General features: G+C 31.4%; 2 protein-coding genes across 35 annotated transcripts in view; one reads left to right on the top strand and one right to left on the bottom strand.

Annotated features, from left to right (window-relative positions):
• Atat (alpha-tubulin acetylase) overlaps nucleotides 1-26,150 on the top strand; it is a 106,993-nt gene that overhangs the window by 72,435 nt on the left and 8,408 nt on the right. For all 34 annotated transcript variants that reach the window (XR_012722411.1, XM_075308653.1, XM_075308651.1 and 31 more), the window contains 3 exons: nucleotides 432-809; nucleotides 8,672-8,834; nucleotides 21,529-21,572. Coding sequence is in view for 33 of the 34 variants with exons in the window: in XM_075308653.1 (XP_075164768.1) it covers nucleotides 432-809; nucleotides 8,672-8,834; nucleotides 21,529-21,572 (585 nt within the window). In the remaining variant the exon portion in view is untranslated. The remainder of the gene's footprint in view (nucleotides 1-431; nucleotides 810-8,671; nucleotides 8,835-21,528; nucleotides 21,573-26,150) is intronic.
• LOC142237253 (uncharacterized) lies at nucleotides 16,104-17,936 on the bottom strand. The gene is made up of 2 exons (XM_075308663.1): nucleotides 16,331-17,936; nucleotides 16,104-16,242 (listed from the first exon to the last, which is right to left on the bottom strand). Exon 1 carries the CDS (start codon nucleotides 17,672-17,674, stop codon nucleotides 16,496-16,498), a length of 1,179 nt encoding a protein of 392 aa, XP_075164778.1. The 5' UTR covers nucleotides 17,675-17,936; the 3' UTR covers nucleotides 16,104-16,242; nucleotides 16,331-16,495.

Raw genomic sequence — 26,150 nt, 5'->3', positions numbered from 1 at the left:
TTTAATCATATAGTCGGCCTCACCCGAACTTACTAACATCCGTATTTCATTTTGGTAAAGCAAGAAATGAGACTGGTTTTAAAAAAGAAGCCCTGTATATCTCGTTCCATAGATACATGCTACCTCTACTACTATAATAAACAACATTAAAGTTTTAATTGATGGTAATGTTGATGAAAATGTTTCTAATTTCCTTTGACACATGTCGTTTTTTTGTAAGTCTCTTGGACTACTTTCGTTTCCGATACCTAATGTTGCAATTAATTATATTTTTAAAGGGCAACGCCCATCTGTTGGGACTTTGTCGTATTTGTTGTTGATCCTTATTATGTAGATATTACATTTCCTTATTTAAATTAATTGTATATAATTTATCTTCTCCTGCATGCCACACTATGAACTACAGTTGTTTAATTTGTCTTTAATTTCAGCGGTGCGGTTATTGGCCTCCTAAAAGTAGGCACCAAAGACCTTTATTTATTCGATGAAACAGGTCAAGCGCGTAAGGTGGAGAACGCCCCCTGTATATTGGATTTTTATATACACGAATCTCGTCAAAGAGCCGGTCTCGGCAAGGATTTATTCGAAACCATGTTGGCCGATGAGAAATGGACACCCGTCAAATGTTCCGTGGATAGACCTTCGGAGAAACTTTTGGGTTTCCTCAAAAAACATTATGGCTTAGTGCGTAGCATACCACAGGCTAATAATTTTGTGCTCTATGAAGGTTTCTTTGATGATGGCAAAGCATCGGCAACGCGAGCACAACAAACAAATGGCTCTGGTAATGGAATGTATATTACAAATAGGTGAGTAGACCCGCCAACCCTCCACCAAGTGTATTTTCTTCTTGGCTTTGTGTGACCTACTAATTTGCTGACTGACTAAGGAGTTTGGTATATATTCATTCGTATGTAATTAATTTTCCATTCTTAGCGTCATTTTATTTTGAAATGGAGGAAGTCTTAATATTTAGTTTTATGATTGTGGAACGATATGAAATGTGGTGACTTGACTTACTGCCATACTTATATGTCGTGTCAAAAGCATATTGCATGAGCCTTTTTCATTTTTGTTCGAAAGAAAACCGCCGCGTGCCAATCACACGCTCTATACAGCTCACCACAGTAAGTGTCGTGTGCATGGCATATTCCTTCTCCAGGAATGCATATGATTTGATTTGTCAGTGTGTGCGTGTTTCAGTAAACTAAAGCTTTAAGAAAAGAACCCTTAAGCTTCTTTTTCACACGTTTCCTGTACGTATATGCCTTCTTAGTTTTGTAAATTATTCAATATGATATAAATATTTCTTAAAATGGAGAAGTGTTCCTTAACAAAAATGGACTCGGATTATTAATATACTTATTTTTATCTGGTCAATAGTATAGTAGGCCCAAATAATACCAGTCGCAATGAAATTAAGAGAGATTGGGACTAAGTTTGGCACACACGACCCAACAGAATTTTGGTTGCCTACAACTCTGTTCACCAGACATTTAAGATTCGGCTCGAGGAATAACATAAATAATAAAAGAAAATAAATTTATAATCAAACTCACCGTAATGTGAAACGCCATCCGGACCCGGCTATAAAATGGAGGTCCTTTCCCTTTGAGATAAACGTGCAATCAGGCAGCACTCATTGATAAGAAAGAAATTCACAATCTGTGGTACCACAATGGACTAAATTGTATATGTGAGCCTAAAATAACGGGCTGTTGCTACACATAATCTAACGTAACCTGGACACCGAGATGGTCATTCCAATTTTGAACGAACAGCAAACCCATTTCGCTTTGACGTTACTGAGTTTTCCAAAGCTTCTTTAAGTGATTCCGCATATAGTTTGTAACACCAATTGGACTCGCCATTAAAAATTAGGGCCCTTATCAATACTCTGAACGTAGGATCATGTTGCATTGATAAGAAAGAACCCAGCAAAAAAAGCGTCTCCAAAAAGGTAATGAAATTGTTCTTTTTGGATCCGGAAGTGGTGCAAAATTGACGCAGAAGCGATGAATTTAACATGGGCTTATCATAGGACGAAAGTCCTCCATTTCAACAGCCGTTGCACTGAATTTGAATTACTTCTTTAGGTGTGATCCGAATTCAATGTTTTGGATGTAAATTAAAAAAATTCGGAGATACTTTGTCAAATAAATAATTTTTATATTTTTTTTATAATTTTTAATGGATTCTAACGCTTGTTGGAAACGTTTGACCTCAAATATTTTCAAAAATTCACAATTTTTTCAGATTGGATTTAGCATTTTTTTCGACAAAATTTAAATGATTTGTACCATTTTATGAAATCTTACTCTGTTTTTAACCTATTTGAAACAAAAAAAGTTAAAATTACCCATTAAAAGTATGAAAAACACATGTTATAAAAAATTGAATTAAAAGAACTTCCTGGGTAGTTAAAATAAAGAACATCTTTGGGAGGGCATTTTGGAAGTGCTTTTAAAGTGGTGCCTTTGGAAGAACTTCCAATTTTTTTTGTTGGGAAGTTAATAACCCAGCAAAAAAGCGTCGCCAAAAAAGTAGTGAAAATGTTCTTTTTGGATCCGGAAGTGGTGCAAAATTGGCGCAGAGGCGATGAAATTAGCATGGGCTTGTCATAGGACGGATGTTCACCATTTCAACAGCCGTTGCACTGAATTTGCATCACTTTTTAAGGTGTGGTCCGAATTCAATGTTTTGGATGTGAATTATAAAATTGTGTGATATGTTAATAAAAATCATTTTTATAATTTTTTATGATTTTTAGATTCTAACGCTTATTTTTTTTTCGATAAAATTTAAATAATTTGTACCATTTTATTAATTCATACTCTCTTTTTAAACTATTTGAAACAAAATAATTTAAAATGTCTTACTAAAAATATGAAAAAGCGAGTTTTAAAAAAATTGAATCAAAAGAACTTCCTGTGTAGTTATAATAAAGAACATCTTTGGGAGAGAATTTTTGGAAGTGCTTTTAATGTTGTGCCTTTAGAAGAACTTCCATTTTTTTTGCTGGGAACCAATACTTAAGCAACTCTTTGTTCTTTCGAGTCTGACCTTGTTTTTGCTTCGCTCTAAGATCGTGCACCTTTTGGAATCATGAGTTAGTTTTTCATCCTATGCATCCTTTTACTTTTCGATGGATCATCACCATGGGTGCTCCAAAACCAATAAATTTTTTATTTTTTATTAACATCTGTGTTTTGGATCGATATTATGTTGGAAGCCCCCACGACCTTGTTATGAAATATAAGAGATGGAATCGGGATGTAAACCTGTGGTCATAGTTAAGCAAAGCGAGTGGACTGCATCGTTGTCAGTCCAGGAATTTAGGTGTATTATCCAATTATTTGAGGAGCTTTGGATTGTACTTCGAACCTTATTCTGGCAGCAAGAGTTAAATAGAAACACAGTTTTTCAATATTGGCAACACTGGTGGACTGTATTTAGGGAGCTGGTCGCTGGTGTCGACTTTAGAGACCTATGGGGACTTCAATGGCAGAATTTAAGATTATAATGCTGAGCCGGCATAATATCTCTCGGAAGGAGATATTATGGGCAAAGGTTAGAGAAATAAAAGTTTGAAGGTTAGGGTGGGGAATGTTAGCTGTGCTCACTGTTGTGCTGAGTAAATGTAAGTGACCCTAATTATTTTACCTTTAGTAATTAATTAAACGTAATAATTAATACATGATTAAAAATCGATGTATGTCTAAACTCGTAGTTATAATTTTTCAATACTAGGCCCCAAAATTATTTTTTAATTTACAGCCCGTTTCTGTGGAAATGGAAATAAACAGCTGAATTTATAACCAAAAATCAGCTACGCATTTCAGTCGATCGATAGAACTCGTTCGACAAACAGAAACAGGCTGTTAATACCCAGATTCCCTCGTATAATAATTGGTTCCAATTGAAAAAAAATTGGAGGGACAATGGAGTTCTAAATATATATCTTTACGACGGAATATATGAGAAGCACATTTTTGTGCTGCTTTAACTTTTAATTTATCTTTCTTGCGCCATCTAGAAAAGATACGAATGTGAATATACGTCATTTAAATAAGCATGTGAATATTAACTTTATTGACCTTGTGTTAATATATACATATTTAGAAGTAATTAAGGGTCACAGTGGATGGAACACCTTTGCCATCTCCTTGGTAATTTAATATGTTATGATGGCCGAGTAGTAACGCATTTGTTAAAAGTTGACATTGACATTGTAGTGTATTTCCAGTAGTCATTATAATATTACAAAGTTAATATAATATTACAAAGTTATTAATAATTCAAACTCAGTAATTTTGGAATACTTCCACTTCATCGCACACACAAAAAAAAATTTTCTGGTTCAATCACGAAATTAATTGACCCAATTAATTTTTTAATTGAAATGTCTTCAATCACAGAAATGATGGTATCAATTAAAAAATTAATTGAAGGTCAATTAATAAATTAATTGATCCAATTAAAAAATTAATTGATACTATTAATTTTCGTGATTGATTTTTGTTTCCTTTAAAAAATTTGCTGAATCAATTAAATTTTTAATTGAGTATTTTTTAAAACTCAATTAAAATTTTAAGGCCGGTCCTCTGTTCGTTTTTCGCGTTGAAATTCCGTACAAAAATAAAAAAAATTTTTCGTATTTGATTCATTAAAGAAATACTACTAAGACACTTTTTCGACTACCCAATATTATAAAAATTTTAGCGATAGTATATGAAAGCAAGTAATTAATACGGCTCACGAGAGAAATTATAATCCTAGGCATATCAAGATTATTAACATGCAATTTTGTTTCAACCTTCTTATTTGTAACAAGCAAAACAATAAAATTTACTTCGTTACAATATCACAATGGACTGAATAGTCGAAGTGAGCCTGAATCTTAATCGGGCTGCCACTTTAACCTAACCTACTTCGTTACAACAATCTATATTGTAACAGCTACCTAAAGAAGATTTGGATTTTGAAAATAATTGGACATAAAACCGTAGGTATTTCATATTTGTTTAATTGCATTTAATGATCGCAGAGCATGTACGTTATTGACTCTGAGACGACAATAAAAATGTTGTGATAAGATGATTACAAGATATCAAATATCATATGCCTCTTTCGATGTGATAATTCAATTGTTATATTTTTGTGGCGAAAAATGCTTTCCTTTCGATCAAGTCTAGTCTATCAGTAATGCCCTGTAGCTATAAATCGCACGGAAAACCGTTAGAAAGAAAAGCAGTCACTCGAAATGAATATATTATAATAATAGTTGAATTTTTCTTTGAATATGAGTCAAAAATTTTATCTGTATCAGTATTTTTTTCCTACACGGATGAATCGGAGTGTTTTTATTGCGTGTAAAAAATATATGTTTGGTGCTACATTTTTTAGCACATTATTTTTAAGTGTATGTATATAATGTTTATAAAATACGAATAGGAAAAGGTTTCATTTGATTTGAAAAAGGTTTTATTTGGTTTGAAAAAGAATTCATTTGATTTCAAAAAGGTTTCATTTGAAGTGAAAATGCTATATATTAATATGCTAGAAGCTATTATGTTTGGAACATTATATTTTTTTACTATAATATTTGTGGGTGTAAACATATACATAAACATATATATGTCTAGAAAGAGAGTGCTAGAGAGTATAGACATAAAAATAAAGATGGCGAATGAGAAAGAGAACACAAGATATGATTTTATAAAATAAATAAATGAATAAACACACTGTTAGAAAAATATGTTTTTCATATGTTCCGATATAAACAAAATGTGTTTCGGGCATACTTTTTTAAACACAATATATTTATGTGCAAAAATGTAATGTTTCTAAACTAGCATTAAATGTTTGGGACACATATGTTAGAATATATTATGTTTGGGACATGAATGTTTCCTAAAAATAATATGTGTTAATGTAAATATATATAAATTTACAAATTTCGAGTAAACATATATGTTGTGATATGTTATTCAGAGAGCGACAAAGAGCGAGAGAGAGTATAGAGAAAGGAATATAGACGGAAATCGGGAGGGTTGACGAAAGATATCAACATAACAGCGAGAGAATTAAATGAGAGCAATTTCTGTGAAACTACTTGTATGATGTTTCGGAAAACTGTTTTATGAGTTCATTGATTTAGGCTATGCGCTTGGCATGTTAATAAGGCTAACAATTTGATATGCTTATGTTAAGTCTAAATATTATTTAATTTGAATATTAAAAGAAAAAGCATAAACATTCGGAAACAAGAGACATTTGGAAAAAAACAGCATGTGTTTTTGTCTTGAGAGCACCATTTGATGTATGTCACATTATGGGCACAAGTAAGTCAAAATATTCAGACAAAGGAAATTAAAAAAAAAAAAAAACAGTGGAAAATATATAACAATTACAAAGGGATCTTTGAAAGGGCACTATACTCTTTTTCAAGTTGGGACAGTAAAATAAAAAGGGGGGAAACTGTGAAAATTTAAACAGTAAAATGTATAAAAACAAAGTTTAGTTTCTCTTTATTAATAAGTAGTCCAAGAGGAGTTGAAGGGTACTTTCAAAAATAAAAGCAGGCATTAAGTTCGAGTTTTGCCGCTAAAATGTATTTTTATTTTAGAGACAAAACTCCTCGAGTCTCTAAAAGCAGAATAACATTATAACTTTTTTTGGCAAATTGTATTCTAACTTGGTGGGGAATGATCCAAAGCAACAATTACAAAAGTTTATTTTCTTTAAAATGAATGAAATTATTCGTTAATAAAAATTCATATTTTTTGTATGTCTAAATACGATAAATTTTAAATGCATTAAAAAAGGTGTTAAATGCTTGTAAAAAAATAGTTCACGCCTGAATAAATTTATGTGCATATTGTAAAATTATTTATGTTTATACTCGACTTCACGTTCTTCATTTGTTAGAGTTTTTGAACTTCTTCGAAAATTTCAAACTTTTAACAAAAAAAAAATTTTTTTGTTATGAAATTGTTACTTTTACAATAACAACAAATAATATTGTATCCAAAAACTCAGCCCATTTCGTTTATATCAAGCGCTGTTCTTTTCGGACTGGAAATCTTTAATAACCCACATTTCGAAATTATATTGTAAACATTTAATACAGTAATATGTAATGTTGAACATCTTTTCGGAATTTTTGGAATATATGTAAAAAAAAATGTTGGTGTTCGGTCGGAGCAGGGATTGAACCCACGTCCCTTGGCTTGCAAGGCGGACATGCTAACCATTGCTCCACGTGGCGAACAAATTTATGTTTCTGTTAAATAAAGTTTTGTTTGCATCGGATCGTGGGCGCCGCAAACTATGCTATATAAATATAACTTATAACGATAATTGTCTGTGGATTACAATGGCAGCTAGGTAGCCCAGTGGATAGTGTGTTGGCTTACAAACTGTATGGTCCTCGGTTCGATTCTCCGTCCACACCCTCAAAAAAAATCGCTAAATATACCCCAAACACATTTTGCTTCAAGCATATATATTTTCAGGATTGGCCCAAACAAAATATTGTTTGTATTGTTCAAACATATTATGTTTCACCTTGGGGCATACACTGGCGGAAAAAATTTTAATTAAATTTTCTTTGTGCGGATATATTTTTAAGGCGCCAATTGGCCTTCCATTATTTTACTTGCAGCATACTCTTTAGATCTCTCTTTCTAAACACATATATGTTCATAGGTTATTTCTAAATTAATATATGTTTGCATCTAAGCATATTATATTTACAAACAGTTTATGTCCCAAACATAATATGTTCTAACATATTAACATATATGTCCCAAACATGTTATGCTAGTTTATGAACATTATATGCTTGCACTTAAAAATATTGTGTTAAAAAATTTGAGTTCCAAACATATAATTTATACACCCAAACATATGAAAAACAGTCTTTATCGTCCGTGCAGGCGAAAGGTAAAATTTAACAAATTTCTAAAATTGAATGATTTCTTCAACATTGTTTGTATTACAGAAAAAGGTGCTAAGAACTAAAAAATCTTGTGGAAATGAGAAAGATGTGAGGGAATATGCAATTAGGCAGAAATATTTTTTTTTGAGCACAATCTTCTTTGGGAGAAAATTCTTCCAAGCATATAATATGTTTGGACACAAAATGCTTTCAAACATATAATATGTTCACATAAAACATCCAATAATATATGTGTTTCCTGCAAAATATGTTTGGAACATATATTAGAGAAGCGATTTTTTTTGAGGGTGCAAATGTTAAAAAACTGGAAGTAACTAATTGGGGCCTCAAAAATATATGTGCCTAAGGTAAAACATAACATGTTTGAACAATACAAGCAATATTTTGTTTGAACAAATCCTGAAAGTATATATGCTGGAAGTAGAATGTGTTTGGGAGAATATATTACAGACAGTAATCAGTAATCACCAAGTTCATATCATTCCTAATGAATTTGTTCAATAAATTTCTAAAAACCAATTTATATTTATAACTGACACACTAATAAATAACCTTTTTTGGATTTTTATTTTTCATGATATATATACTCATCATTTAATGTAACCTTCATCATCGGATCTCTATTAACTAACAACAAATATAACTTTCGGAAATGACAATCCATCAACATAAAATAACAACAACATCAACAACAAAATCTACATATAGTCCTAACACACAACTTTTTGGTGCTACATATTTGGGTGATGATAATCATAAGAGGCGAACACCGCGCCAGTTAGATGCCGCTTCTAATATGGCAGCACAAATAACAACAATATCACCAGGTGGTCGTTATGGTGCTCGAAGACCAACATGCAGCATGGCCGAGGTATTTACAAATATTTCTATGTATAAATTTTAAATAATTGCTAAATGTAATAATTAATCTTTATGTCTACACTGAAAAAAAATCCGTGGTTAATGCAAAACAATTATTTGTTTTTAGTTAAATTTTATTATTTTCCTCGAAATTTTCCACAGCCCAATGAAATTTTCCTTTTGTGGGTATAAAGTTTAATGTCAAGTTCAATATTAATTAACGCAAAAGAAAATTTTTGTACAATTCCCAAAATTAGTAAATTAGGAGTAACAGTTTACTTATTTAGCAATAACCACACGTTACTTTAGAGAGATACAATCTAGGGATTATAGTCAGTATCAAAAGGTTGACTTTTTAAGTCAGCATCGAGTTTTTGAACATTGGTAAAAGTCGATTTTACGACCATTCGACTTTTTCAATATTTGTAAAATTCAATATTTTTTTCGGATCACAAGTTGGTATCCAAACTATTCATATTTGGTCAATACTTTTTTCAGTGTACAAGTAAAATGGTACGATGATATGCATTTTGCACAACATAAGTCTTGAGTACATCATAGCCCAGCAAAACAAGTGTAGCTAAAAAAGGAATGAGCATGTTATTTTTGGATCCCTAAGTGGTGCAAAATTGGCTCAGAAGCAATGAATTTGATTTAGAAACAATAGGTGACAACTCACCTCAATAAACAAAATTCTTAACTTTTTCTACTTTTATCTCTACGTAAAGAATTTTGAAATTATACACTCAAAAAAAACTTTACTTGGATCCAAAGATTTTGACCTTCCCTTAAGGATTTTGGTATTGATTTCGAGCTAAAGATGTGCACTCTTACAAAAAATCGCTTCTGTAACATATACTCCCAAACATATTTTGCTTCAATTGCCCAAACATTTATATGTTTGATCTCTACCAATATATAATATGTTTGAAAGCATATTGGTCTAAACAATATATGTTTGGGTAGTCTAAGTTCCAAACATTTTGTATTTTTGCATCCAAATACAATAATGTTGTCTTCCAAAAAACAATATGTTATTATGTGACCATATAATATGTTTGGAAGCATTTTGCACCCAAAAATATTATATGCTTAAAAAAATTCTCCCAAACAATATTGTGCTCAAAATTTTATTTATTTATTTATATATTTACAATCATAATGAATTATGAAAATAAACAGGTAATATAGGTGCTAACAACATAGGGTTTCGACCTGAATGATCAAAATTTTGTTTCTGCCCAATTGTATATTCCCCGACATCTTTCTCACTTCCACGAGATTTTTTAGTTCTTAGCACCTTTTTCTGTAATACAAACATTGTAGAAGAAATTATTCAATTTTATGATTTTTTTATTTTAATTTTACCTTTTGCCGGACGGGGATTCGAACAGCGGACCACACAGTTTGTAAGGATCAAAGAAGTAGCTGATCAATTGCCCAAGGAAAAATAAAATGTTAATTTTGCAACAACAACCACCAACTTAATTCAATATCGCTCCCTGTTAAATAGCGCTCCAAGCTACTAAACACATATATGTTTATAGGCTATTTCTAAATTAATATATGTTTGCATCCAAGCATATTATATTTACAAACATTTTATGTCCCAGACATAATATGTTCTAACATATTAACATATATGTCCCAAACATGTTATGCTAGTTTATGAACATTATATGCTTGCACTCAAAAATATTGTGTTAAAAAATTTGTGTTCCAAACATATAATGTTTATAGCCAAACATATGAAAAACAGTCTTTTTCATCCGTGTGGCTTCTTTAAAATAAAGACATTTTTAGCGACCTATTCATAAGTCTCTCAAATGAGTAAATTTTACTAAAATTGTACCTGTCTTGAGCTTCGTACAGCGCTAAAGACATTTTAACAATTTTTATATCCAATTTTTTCTTTCAACATATGAAATTTTCTTAAACAACAGAAAAAAATTAATTGTTAAAAAAATCTTCAGTTTGACAAAAAGTATTAACTTATTTATAACACGTTGCAATTAGAAAACTATTTTAGTTTAAATTTTCTAAAAAAAAAACTACATTTTATTCCACGGTGGGTTCACTTTTTTTTGGGTTTTTTGACTATGGAAGACCTTCCAAATATTTGCTGAGGTTTAAATCTTTGGCTCGAATTCAATACTGTAATACTTAAATGGCGGTGAAAATTTTTAGATTCAAATCAACTTCGTTTTTAGTGTATCCTTCAACCATTCCAAAAATATGCTAGTTTTTAGTACTCTTTCGTAGCCAATTTTTCTCATATCTCAAGTAGATGAATGAATATAAGTGCATTTTATAATTTTTGGAGGCAGATTTAGACAAATTGAAAGTTCCTAAATTTCACTTTGAAAAACAAACACACAACAGTAAGTTTGTTTAAAAAAACAGTTATTTGGCTCTATGCCAGGGAATTATTCATTCGAATAATGTTCAAATGAATCAAGAAGTTTTCACTTTTTAAAGAATGCAATAATGACATTCTATTGGTATATGAAATAAAGTAGCTAAGCGTGTCACATATCCATTTATATTTTGAACTTTCTTAGATTCTTTGTGTGTTCTTGAAACGAGTACGAGTAACATCTTGTAAATTTTGGTTAAATGATGAACTTACAAGAATTTCAACTTTGATTTTCTATGATTATGGTTTTGGTTTTCTGGGACTATTTCATTATATGGTAATGCGCGATTTTATTTTTCAAGTTTCCCGGAATATACGCAAAATTAGATTATTTCCGTTTTTAGAGTACTAAAAATTTTAGTATATTTTTCTTTTTTTTAAATTTTTTTCTTTGAATGGCGTTTCTTTGAATCTGCTTGTTTGTGTGCCCCACAATCTTGTCTATATATAGAATTGCTTGGATGTATGCGTTGCTAATATGTTGATGGTTATAGCGATATTAGTGTCAGAACCATTACGTTTTCAGATCATGAACGCATGGCGTCATTTTAACGTTGTCAGATTGACCCCGTTTGTTCTCAAGATTTCAAATTTCAAGCAAATTGAATAAAAACTACGGTTTCTAGAAGCTCAAGAAATAAAATCGGGAGATCGGGCTATATGGGGGCTACAGCAAACCATAGACCGATACACACCATATTCGGCACACCTAACATACCTTTAGATTTCTAATTTCAGGAAAATCGGATAGAAAATAAGGTTTCTAGAAGCCCAAGAAGAAAAATTAGGAGATCGGTCTATATGGGGGCTATACCAAAACATGGACCGATACACCCCATTTTCGACACACCTATTTATGGTTTTAAAATACCTATAGATTTTTAGAAAATACGGTTTCTAGAGGCCCAAGATCCCAAATTGGGGGGTCGGTTTATATGGGGGCTATAACAAAACACGGTTTCCAGAAGCCCAAGAAGTAAAATTGGGAGATCGGTCTATATGGGGGCTATACCAAAACATGAACCGATAGGCACCACTTTCGGGGCACTTATTTATGGTCCTATAATACTTCTAGGTTTCCAATTTCAATTTCCAATTAAATCGGATAGAAAATGCGGTTTCTAGAAGCCCAAGACCCCAAATAGGGGGTCGGTTTATATGGGGGCTATACCAAAACATGGACCGATATAGCCCATCTTCGAACTTGACCTTCTTGGAGACAACAAACGAGTTTGTGCAAAATTTAAGTAAGATAGCTTTATTATTGAAGGCTGTAGCGTGATTACAACAGACATCCAGACAGACAGACGGACATAGTTATATCGTCTTAGAATTTCTACCTAATCAAGAATATATATACACTAATAGAAAAAAATACGTTCCATAGTCGTGAACGGACGGTGACAAAATGAAACGGAAACGTTCACAGAAAATCAAAACGGAAAGAATGTTCACAATTTCGTCCACGGTCGTTCACGATGTCATGAACGGCATTCGTTTTTCTTTGGCCATGAAAAGTCTTAAAATAATCGTCAGACGTTATTATGGCAACTCCCTCGGTGGTACAATGTGCTAAGGCGAATGTTAACGCGTATGGTGCAGAAAACACATGTTCGAGTCACGCTAGCGGAAATCTTTTTTTAATTTTGTTTATAAAGTCGTAACCATAACGTTTTCAGATCATGAACCCTGGTTGTTGTTTTGACAACACATGGTGTCATTTTATCGTTGTCAGATTGACACCACATGTTTGTTGATTCACTTTCATGAACGAATCGTTTTGAAATGTGCACGCCGTTCATGATTTTTTCTATGAGTGTACTTTATATAGTCGGAAATCGATATTTCGATGTGTTACAAACGGAATGACAAACTTATTATACCCCCATCACCATTCTATGGTGGTGGGTATAAAAAACATTGGCGCAAAATCATGACCATTTTAACCATACTGTAGTTCATTTCTAAGGATCGTACGAAAATGTTCTTTTGCTTTAGTTCATATCGAATTTATGTGTACGGTCATTGAACTTTATACTCACATTTATTTCATAAAATTTTTGAGACATAATTGAAAAATGGAAAATTTCGTTGGGCTGTGGAAAACTTCGAAAATAACCATAAAATTTAACTACACACAAAAAAATTTTTTTCTGATTCAATCACCAAATTAATTGATCCAATTAATTTTTTAATTGAAATCTCTTCAATCACAAAAATGATAGTATCAATCACAGTTTTAATTGGACATAGAAAAAATTCTTGATTAAAAAATTAATTGATTTTTTCAGCAAATTTCAATTAATTTTTTAATTGATTCAATTAAAAATTTAATTGATGTTGATTGCAAAACTCAATTAATTTATTAATTAAAAAAGGTAACTATTTTTAATTACTTTCTGAATTGGCTTAGAGTTTTTATTTGAATTAACAAATGAAATACATTTTGAATTAAAAATTTAAAAAAAATCAGCACTTTTTTTAACCCTTTCACTACCGATGTCCGCTTTGAAGGACATTCGAAAAAGATACCAAATTCTATTTTTCCACTTAGTTTTGATTTATTTCTCGATGTTATTTTAAAGTAGAGGCTTTAATCTAAATAACCTATAAATATTTTCTATATTGGTGAGGTTCAAAATACATTTTTGTAAGCTTCTTTAGAAATAAATGAAAAATACGAAAATTTGAGACAATTTTTCTACTGTATGTTTCTAGTAAATGGACATTCATACGAAAACTATAGCTGACACTTTTTCGGGTTCTTTTTTGTATTTTTGCTCACACTTTGAAGGACATTATAGGCCAAATAGCGCTTATTTTCGTAAGGCCACTTGGTCACAATTCAAGAATCAAACTTTCAAAACAAGCTCATATAGCTCTTGAAGTATTTGAAGTAGGTTTTCAAAATGGCAATTTTTGTTCTACATGCTGGTAGTACAAGTAAAAACAGAAGAAAAATTAAAGTTTTTAACATTAGGTTTATTTCGGTAGTGAAAGGGTTAACAGAATTAGTCTTCCGAATTTGATTAAAAAGTTAATTGTATCAATTAATTTTTTAATTAAAAATTTAAAAATTTTCAATCATTGACTTAATTAACTTAATGTTTCTATCATGATTAAAAAGTTAATTGTATCAATTAATTTATTAATTGAAAAATTTTTCATCTTCAATTAACTTTTTAATTGGAAATATTTTGGTGATATTTTTTTCTGTGTACAAACAAATATATATATTTTTTTTTTGAAATAAAAATAAGTTAAATTCAGCGTTAGTTTACCTACTGATTTTTTTCGGTGTATACGGTATATAACTTACCAGAGTGGATAGTATGTTTGCTTACTAAACGTATCGAATTGCTTGAATTTCACAGCAAAAAAATTGGAGGCATTTCTAAAGGCACAAATTTAAAAGCACTTCCAAAAATGTCCTTCCAAAGATGTTCTTTATTTTAGCTATTGAGGAAGTTCTTTTAATTCAATTTTTTTATAACTCGCTTTTTCATATTTTTAAAGCGTAATTTTAATTTTTTTTGTTTCAAATAGGTTAAAAATAGAGCAAGGATTAGTAAAATTGTACAAATTATTTAAATTTTGTCGAAAAATGCTATATCTATTCTAGAAAAATTGCGAATTTTTGAAAAAAAAAAAATAGGTCAAGCGTTTCAGACAAGCGTTAGAATGCATTAAAAATCATAAAATGTTTTAAAAATTATTTAGTTACCAAAATAACACAAAATTTTTTAATTCACATCCAAAATACTGAATTTGGATCACACCTTAATAAGTGATGCATATTCAGTGCAACGGCTGTTGAAATGGTGCACAGAAAAAAATTTCACAAAAAATTTTCCAATTAAAATTTTAATTGAGTTTTAAAAAATATTCAATTAAAAATTTAATTGAATCAACAAATTTTTTAATTGAAACAAAAATCAATCACAAAAATTAATAGTATCAATTAATTTTTTAATTGGATCAATTAATTTTTAATTGACATTCAATTAATGTTTTAATTGATGCTATCATTTCTGTGATTGAAGACATTTCAATTAAATAATTAATTGGATCAATTAATTTCGTGATTGAAGCAGAAAAAAAAATTTTTGTGTGTGTGGACATCCGTCCTATGACAAGCCCAATGGACTGAATAGTGTAAGTGAGCCTGAAATTTAATCGGGCTGCCACTTTAACCTAACCTAACCATGACAAACCCATGTTAAATTCATCGTTTCTGTGCCAATTTTGCACCACTTCCGGATCCAAAAAGAACATTTTCAGTACTTCTTTGGCGACGCGTTTTTTGCTGGGTTATTGTATGTTATGTAGCTTGATGTACTGATTCTAACAAGGTAACATTTTTGTCCCAGAAATGCCCTGGCCTTGAGATTTAGATCTCCAAAGTGTCAATATAAATTTGATATATCGCCTTTATTTATTGTCGAATCCGAACGTTCTTGGTGTCAAATAAAGATACAAACCTTTGTTTTGAACGTGTAGAATGATTTTTGACATACATACTGTATATAGAATTCGACATTAATGAATAGTGCAATAGTGCACTTGACGCTAAAAATGTTCAAAAAAAAAAAAAGATTGTATTTGGATTTATTCACTTTTCATTATTCACTTCTCATTTTTTTTATTTGGATTTATTCACTTTTCATTATTTTCTACATATCATTACAATTATTTTGATACTATTGATACTATTAAGTTACTGAAAAGAAAATGCCAGTTACCAATCTTACAAGCCAGACTTTATATAAAATGGGACTTCCATTGGTCTAAAATTTCGTTCAGAATGAAAGTAACATATTTTGTTTTTATTTATAAAAAAGATCGACCTTATTGTATCTTCGTTTTTTATATGATTTCTAGAATTTCTAGTCAGGCTTTCAAGGTCATGAGTATATGCAAATAAAAAATTATTTATTTCATATTTTTATCCTACGTTTCGATGGGGATTTCCATCTTCCTCAGGGATTTACTTTATTGAAATCTGGCAACGACAATAAAATATACGAAAAAAGAACAATATTTTTACTTTTTGCTTATGATTGAACCATAATTTTCTATGAAAAACTTACATTTAATCTTTCGTCATATTGTATAAGTTATTATTCTAAGTGTAACGTCACTATTACAACACAACATTAAACACAAATTTTAAATAATTGTACAAATAATCCGAAAGTTAACTTAAGTTATCACAGTTGTTGTTTCTTATGGCTACGATCACAGTTTGAAGTAAACTATACTAATGCTATGGTGTAGACAGCATTGGTGTTGTCTTTGTCCTCTTTTCGATTTATTGCACAATGTTGTTTTTGTTGAATACGCAAGCTCTCGAGAGTGTATCGTCTATTTGCTCTTCGTTCTCTATCTAATATTCTCACATCTTCCCAGTTAGGTGTATGTTGTCGTTCAATGCAATGTTGGGCTAGTGCAGTTGTTTGTTTTCCCTTTTTTATGTCTGTTTGATGTTCGTTTATTCTTGTGCTTAAGCTTCGCTTGGTTGTTCCTACGTAGCATTGATTGCAGTTTTCGTTGTTGTTGCCTATGCATGTTATTTCATAAACAACATTACTCTGTTGTGTTTTTTCAATTTTCGTTTTTGTAGATGTGAAAAGAGAGGCTATTGTTCTATTGGGTCTGTATGCAAATGATATTTCCTTGTCCTCTATTATTTCTCTCAGCTTTTTACTCTCTGTTAGTTTAGGAATAAACGAGAAGCTGTAGAATTTTTTGGGATTGCCAGATGGGGTGGTTTTGTTTGTGTTGTCTGATTTGTTATTTGTTGAATTTTTTGTAATATTATCAATTATATTTTGAGGAAATGCGTTCTGTTGTAGGATTTCTTTAACTTTATTGATATTTTTATTTTTAAATTTATCGTCGCTTAATGTTATTGCTTTCATCAATAAGTTAGTTGCTGTATTAATTTTTTGGTTTATTGGTTGTGATGAATGAAAGTTTAAAATTCTCCCTGATGCGATTGATTTTGTATACCATTCTGTTACGATTGTTCTGTTGTTTCTATATACTTTAATGTCTAAGTAGGGTAGGCAATTGTTAGTTTCTTTTTCCATGGTAAATTGTAGTTTGTTGTGATATTGGTTGAATGTTTTAAGTATTATTTCTTCATCTTTTTTACTTATTATTGCAAATAGGTCATCTACATATTTAGTAATTAATTTAATTTTTATGTTTTTCTTCTCTAGATCATTTAATACTTGTTCTAATAGTGTGTCAAGAACGATATCCGCTATTGTAGGAGAAAGTGGGTTTCCCATCGGCATACCATAAATTTGGTTGTATATTGTATTATTATAATTGAAATAGTTATTGTCATTTAAACAGAATTGGAGAATGTTTAGAAATTGTGTCTTTGGTATTTTTGTATGTTTTTCCAGAGTTTTCCACTGAGTCATTATGTTTTTAATTGCTAAGTATATAGGTATGTTGGTAAACAACGATACCACGTCCAGGGATATTAAGATGTCGTTGTTGTCGTTGTTGTTTGTTGTTTATGTTTCGTAATCGAATGTCCATTTAGCTTCCCATAATTTACAAACTACACTCCTTTTCTTGCAATATTCATTTAAACATTTCCTAACATCATGAAAATGTGTTGTCCACATTTTTTAAGCTCAATTGTTTAGGTCTTTTTTTCTGTGCCAAATGTGACACAATGAGACAATGTAAGTCATACCGCTACCAATGTTGAAAGAATAAAAGTAGCAGCAGGATGTCCATTACAATATTTGTTTGAACGTCTATGTGAATGTGTGTGTTTCATTTTCTTTTCCTTTCAGTGTCCGATGTGCTGCTCTACATATCGTGAAAGGACCCACTTTAGGAAAAATTGTTGCCAGTACGCTAGAGAACGAAATAATAACAAAAAATATAAACATTTTCATCACATATGTGGTAAAGAATCAATTTTCGTGTAAGGAGGTTATCTAAAGAGAGGGTCGTTGTACAGCCCATGGGGTTTCCATGGAATATAAGGCGCGTTTTCTTTTAAATGTTTCACATTGAAAATACGTATTTCCCAAAAACATGTAACGAAGGACAAAATTAACTTACGCGATCCTACACCGAAAGAATTCTTTTCGTTAATTTTACAAACAAATCTTCATTAACTATTCTTCGTGTATACTTCATTAAAACAGCGAAATTTTCATTCGTTTTCGTAAATTTTACGAAGAACATTTTAGAAATAGTCAACATTAACTTTTCTTCATAAAAAGTTCGTACTTTTAACGAAACTTTCTTCAAATTTCATGACTTTTGTGAAGAAGTTTTTACGAATTTATGAATATTTTACGAAACATTCTGCGTTAAAATTTCTTCAAACAAATTTTCTTTGAAATAACTAAGAAGTTTCATTGAAGTTGTACGCGGGGTACTATAGTACCCCCGCAAATGATTTAGTACCTTTCGTGTAGACAGTTTTGAACCGATATAAGTTTTCATGGTACAATACTTTTAACAAAATATTTTATTATTTTGAGAAAGTCTTTAATAATTTGCTAAAGGTATTTTGCAGTATAGTGAACCTGCATCCTTACTTGATCGAACGGTACACAGAAAAAAATTTCACGAAAATTTTTCCAATTAAAATTTTAATTGAGTTTTAAAAAATATTCAATTAAAAATTTAATTGATTCAACAAATTTTTTAATTGAAACAAAAATCAATCACAAAAATTAATAGTATCAATTAATTTTTTAATTGGATCAATTAATTTTTTAATTGACCTTCAATTAATTTTTTAATTGATACTATCATTTCTCTGATTGAAGACATTTCAATTAAAAAATTAATTGGATCAATTAATTTCGTGATTGAACCAGAAAATTTTTTTTGTGTGTAATCTTTATAAGCGGATATATAACTAAAAAAACAAGTAAGGAAAGTCTAAAGTCGGGCGGGGCCGACTATATTATACCCTGCACCACTTTGTAGATATAAATTTTCGATACCATATCACATCCGTCAAATGTGTTGGGGGCTATATGTAAAGGTTTGTCCCAAACACATACATTTAAATATCACTCGATCTGGACAGAATTTGATAGACTTCTACAAAATCTATAGACTCAAAATGTAAGTCGGCTAATGCACTAGGGTGGAACACAATGTTAGTAAAAAAATATGGGAAACATTTAAATCTGAAGCAATTTTAAGGAAACTTCGCAAAAGTTTATTTATGATTTATCGCTCGATACATATGTATTAGAAGTTTAGGAAAATTAGAGTCATTTTTACAACTTTTCGACTAAGCAGTGGCGATTTTACAAGGAAAATGTTGGTATTTTTACCATTTTTGTCGAAATCAGAAAAACATATATATGGGAGCTATATCTAAATCTGAACCGATTTCAACCAAATTTGGCACGCATAGCTACAATGCTAATTCTACTCCCTGTGCTAAATTTCAACTAAATCGGAGCAAAAAATTGGCCTCTGTGGTCATATGAGTGTAAATCGGGCGAAAGCTATATATGAGAGCTATATCTAAATCTGAACCGATTTCAACCAAATTTGGCACGCATAGCTACAAAGCTAATTCTACTCCCTGTGCTAAATTTCAACTAAATCGGAGCAAAAAATTAGCCTCTGTGGTCATATGAGTGTAAATCGGGCGAACGATATATATGGGAGCTATATCTAAATCTGAACCGATTTCAACCAAATTTGGCATGCATAGCTACAATGCTAATTCTGGTCCCTGTGCAAAATTTCAACTAAATCGGAGCAAAACATTGGCCTCTGTGGTCATATGAGTGTAAATCGGGCGAACGATATATATGGGAGCTATATCTATCTGAACCGATTTCAATAAAATTTGGCACACTTGACTACACTACTAATTGTACTCCTAGTGCAAAATTTCAACCAAATTGGGTTAAAACTCCGGCTTCTTGGACCTTATTAGTCCATATTGGGCGAAAGATATATATGGGAGCTATATCTAAATCTGAACCGATTTCAATAAAATTTGGCACACTTGACTATAGTACTAATTGTTCTTCTTGTGCAACATTTTAAGCAAATTAGGTGAAAACTCTGGGGTCATATAAGTCCATATCGGGCGAAATATATATATATGGGAGCTATATCTAAATCTGAACCGATTTCTTTCAAATCAATAGGGTTCTATTCTGAGCCAAAACACATGCTTGTGCCAAATTTGAAGTCGATTGGACTAAAACTGCGACCTAGACTTTGATTACAAAAATGTGTTCACGGACAGACGGACATGGCTATATCGACTCAGGAGCCCACCCTGAGCATTTTTGCAAAAGACACCATGTGTCTATCTCGTCTCCTTCTGGGTGTTGCAAACATATGCACTAACTTATAATACCCTGTTCCACAGTGTGGCGTAGGCTATAATTAATTTAAAATTGAGGAGTTGATAAACAAAATTATATTTTTTTATTTAAAACTTGTGAACAGTGTTAACATTGGAATACAGTCTTAGGGAGTTCATGACAATAATGCTCCAATGGAATTTTTGTTGAATAAGAAAGTATGGAGTTCATAGTTCATTCCTAATACACACGCAGAGAAGGAATATGATCACCTCAACCATGTTTCAAGACCAAAATGTTATTTTTGTATGGTGACCATGTAACATGTTTGTCACTAAAATATTATTTTCTCGTCAAATATAACCTGCTTGCCGAAATCAGATACATGATTTCCGCGAAAATAACATGTTTGCGAAAACCATGTTACATGATCACCACCCAAAAATAACATTTTGCTCTTAAAACATGTTTTAGGTGATCATATTCCTTCTCTGGGTGCAGCAAGACTAATATATTATTAACGTAGTACTAGGATAATGTGCGTTATGTGCATTAATAGTTAGTATATTTAACTTATTTAATACTAATTTTAATTTAAAAAAATTAGTGAAAAGTACTTTTTCGCTCAAAAAACGATCTTTTTGTACTTTCTTAAAAATTGTATTTTCCATCCCTGAGTTGTAGTTTTGTTTTGGCAGGTGGAATGAAGGTGACATTTATGTTTTCATAGAAATTGGAACAAAAACACAGCTATTATAGTTTCCGCAAGAAAACTTTAAATGTGTGTTGTTGACATTGTTGTTGTCTTTTTTTTGCGAAAAAACGAAAGTGAAAATTCCAAATACATACCACAAAAAGTGCTACTTTCTCATCTTCCTTTTAGTTAAACGGAATATTTTATTAAGAATAGTCGTTTTATTCTCCATACTAAAGTGGTTTGCATTTTTTCTGAATCATTGCAGATAATTCACAGTGGTACGACTCCTAAAGGCGCTGAATCAGGAAGGTAAGTAACTCGGCAACGTATTTAATTATTTTCTTATGTATTTTATTGTATTATTCGATCGTCTTGCTTTATTTCAAATATTTGCTTGAGTTTTCCTTTTTTAAATTTGATTATAATTTTGTTCAAAGTTTCGGAATATTTTCTTTTTGAACCATCACCTATGCTCAAAAGCTTTCCATCAAAATCCTTGGGTCTAAATAAATTATTATGTGGGTTTGTTTATTAACTACATTTTATTATGACGAGAAACGATATATACCACCAGAGACTACCCTGTGAAAACGTATAAAGTTAGATTCAGATAGTCCCCGTATACCTAGACCATTCACTTCACATTGCGTGGAGGTTATAGTAAGTTTGCTATTCCATTCGGTAACGGAGCAAAATATAAAACGGACAGTAACAAAATGTAACGGAAACGATCACGAAAAATCAAAACAGAATATTCATGGTTTCGTTCATGGACTTTCACGATTTCAGGAACGTCGTTCGTGTTTCTTTAGTCATGAAAAGTCTTGAAATAATTGTTAGACGTTGTTGTGGCAACTCCGTTATCCCGTATGGAGCATAGAATTCAGGTTCAGAGAAATTTTTTATTTTTTAATGTATGAATAGATTAATTTGTTATGTAAAAATGTGTTAAAAAAATATTTTAACACATTTTTTGGCAATTAAGGATCTAAAAATATGAATAAAATTTTATATAAAAAATTACAATAATCCGATGCGAGATTCGAATCTGGATTCCTCATCGTGCAGTTCTGATTTATAAATTCGTAATCATTACGTTTTCAATTCATGAACGCTGGTTGTCTTTTGACAACGCATAGTGTCATTGTATTGTTGTCAGATTGACACCGTCTGTTCTTCGTTCGACATGTGGTCGATTCACTTTCAAGAACGGATCGTTTTGAAACGTGCACGCCGTTCATGATTGTTTTCTATGGGTGTACAGGGAGCCACCGTGGTGCAATGGTTAGCATGCCCGCCTTGCATACACAAGGTCGTGGGTTCGATTCCTGCTTCGACCGAACACCAAAAAGTTTTTCAGCGGAGGATTATCCCACCTCAGTAATGCTGGTGACATTTCTGAGGGTTTCAAAACTTCTCTAAGTGGTTTCATTGCAATGTGGAATGCCGTTCGGACTCGGCTATAAAAAGGAGGTCCCTTGTCATTGAGCTTAACATGGAATCGGGCAGCACTCAGTGATAAGAGAGAAATTCACCAATGTGGTATCACAATGGACTGAATAGTCCAAGTGAGCCTGATACATCGGGCTGCCACCTAACATAACCTAACCTATGGGTGTACATTATAACAAATTTTTATCGAACACCGGTTATAACCATCGGAGTTTCAGTCCCCTTATAACCTTATTTTTGATTTATTTACTGATCTTACTAAAATTCAGCACAAGGTAATCTTTTGTAATATCATCCAAAATATAATCCAAGTCGGTTTAGATTTAGATATAGCTCCCATATATATGTATCGCCCTTTTTGGAAAAATTTACACCTTATAACTTTATTTCCGACAATAATAGCCTTATTTAGTAACCGATATTACTCAAATTTAGCACATGGTAACCTTCTGTGGTATCAACAAAACCTGGAAAATTTCATCGGTTCAGATTTAGATATAGCTCCTATATATACATCTCTCGATTTTCCCAAATTTTGGCCATAAGACACTTATTTATTAACGAATGTTACTCAAATTTCTAATATTGAAGTATTAGCTGATCGTATTGAAGTATTAGCCATGTAGGTCTTACATAAATATAGTCCAAAGCAGTGGTGTCAACTGTTTTGGGCTGAAAATCAATTTTAAAAATATTTTTCGTCAAAATCGTCAATTCATCCCAAAGAATTCGTCAAAAAATCGTCACTCATAAAACAGTTGAAAAAAAGGTTTAGAAACAAAATAAAAGTTTTATTCAAACATCTGAGGCATCCATATATTGTATACACAATAAAGCTGTTATTAAAAAAGGGGTTTTATTCATTTTAGTTACATGAATAATGCCGTTTAAATCTCTAATTAAGTAATATAGTTTCCAGTTTTTTAAACGATGATTAATTGAAATACATTTTTAATTAATTTAAATTAATATATCTGATTGTGACCACATGTACTACATTGTTTAACAAAATTTTGTTGTCAAAAAATGTCCTATTCTCCAAGCGAATTTAAATCCTTATTACTTGCTCATGTATAATTTTTATTATTATTACTTACATATTACATTACCGATAATAATGAATAAATAAATCAAGTGAATTGAACTAAACTGGATTCATAACAATCAGAATTATTTTGCTTTAAATAGTTTTTAGACAAAAGAATACCTTGCAATAAAAAAAGTTATTTTTGAAACAACAACGCAGTCCATTTCGTTTATATCAAACACTGTTCTTTTCTGACTTTTAGTCTTTAATAAGACACATTTTACAGTTCAAAATTTAATATACTACAATGTAATAATGAACATTTTTTCGGAATCTTCTGAACATATCTGGAATATATGTAAAAAAAACAAAAAACAAAAAAAAAACTTTGGTCGAAGCAGGGATCGAACCCACGACCCTTGGCATGCAAGTCGGACGTAGCAACCACTGCTCCACGGTGCCAAACTAAATGTTTGTTTCTGTTAAATAAACTTTGTTTATTCGGTTCGTGGGCGCCGCAAGCTATGCTATATAAATATAACTTATATGGATATTTATCTATTGATGACCATAACAGGTACATAGCTCAGTTGTTAGTGTGTTGGCTTACAAAGTGCATGGTCGGCGGTTCGATTCTCCGTCCAGGCGAAAGGTAAAAAAATTTTAAAAATTTATAAAATCGTATAATTTCTTCTGCATTGTTGGTATTACAGGTAAAGGTGTTAAGAACTAAAAAACCTCGTGGATGTGAGAAAGATGTGAGGGAAAATACAATAGAAAGAAAACAATGTTTTTTTTGAGTTTGTCTTTATGAAATCCTGGAAAAGAATAAACGTTTATCACAAAAAGTATATACTTTTCTTCCAAATACACTTCCTTACAGCGAAAAGCAAATGAGAAACGAACTTTGTTTGTCTAAAATTTCGTTTGGGAGGAAAGAATTATTTTTTTGCGTGTACCCACACTAATTTAGCGATTTCCTCTTTTTTGAGAATGGACTCAATATTAGTGGCATACTAACTCTGTAGGTTCAGAATCAACTATAGCTCCTAAAATCAGACATTTCTGTTCAGATTGTGATAAAACTCCCATATCCACGTACCCCTTAATGTTCTTAAATATGGAAATGCGGTTTTTTCCCAAACCTATACCATTGATACCCCATAAATAATGTTTACTAATTCAGTATGGGTGGTTTAGTATAGGTGGTTCTAATCGGCCCACCCGACTTTCTACTTTACTCACTTGTTTTCTTAAAAATATAATATTTATAACAAACTAAAAATCTCGGTTCTTGGGAGTTCGTTATAACCGCGTTTGATTATATATTCTTCTTCTGAATCGTATTTCAAGAAGATCTAGCGATGTTCGCCTTTTAGTCGTATTTCCGCTAAAAATTGGTATTGTGCTGAAATACACCCATAGTATTAATCTCTGTACGTTCTGTTAGGTTAGGTTATAGTGACATCCCATTATTTCAGACGGATGTATTCAGTTTATAGTATTACCACAGTAGTGAATTTCTCGCTTATCAATGAATGCTATCCGATACTATATTTGGCTCAATGATAAAGGACGTCCTTTTGTGGCCGAGTCCCAACGCTATTTCACTTTACAAGAAAGCCACTTAGAGAAGCTTTGAAACACTCCGCTACCAGTGATACTTAGAGAGGACCACCGCAGGAAAGGTTATTGGGTGCACTCAAAAAAATTAAATAAAATTAAAATGTAACCCTATTTAAGTTTATTGAAATTATTATTTTTAGTTAAAATTTCTCCCATGTGAGAAAGTTTGCTTGTCTTTAATATTTAATTTTGTGTGTAAGTTTTAACTCACTGAGCTCAAAAAGGGGAAAAATTTTGCTAAAGGCATTCATGCAATTCTGAACTCAAAGTTTTTCCTTCAAGCTCTAATAATTTTTTTTATGAATTTGTCGAATGAATTTTATTAAATTTTGACCAACATTTTCCTTCCTGGTGGGTTCACTTTTTTTGAGTGCGTTCGGTTGGAACAAAGGTTGAACCCTTCATCCTTCGGAATAAGGCGATCATGCTAACCATTGCACCACGGTGACTCCCTTACATATCCAAAACCTATACCTAGAAGGAGCCAATGATGGAAAAATAAAATATTCAATAGATGACAAGATAAGAGTATTGATGGTCACACAGCGGGGATATCTTAATCAAGATTAATTTACGAAATGATAATAATCAGTAAGACCGTAGAAAATATGACGTGACAACTGGAAGTGATAGCACACATGCAGTTTCCAATTAAAATTTTAGTTGAATTTTAAAAATTATTCAATTAAAATTTTAATTGGTTTAAACATTTTTTTAATTGAAACAAAAATCAGTCACAAAAAATAAGTGTATCAATTAATTCATTTTTTTAATTGACTTTG

Source organism: Haematobia irritans, chromosome 4, assembly GCF_050003625.1.
Source record: "Haematobia irritans isolate KBUSLIRL chromosome 4, ASM5000362v1, whole genome shotgun sequence".
NCBI lineage: Eukaryota > Metazoa > Arthropoda > Insecta > Diptera > Muscidae > Haematobia > Haematobia irritans.
This window is presented reverse-complemented; position numbering and strand designations above follow the sequence as displayed.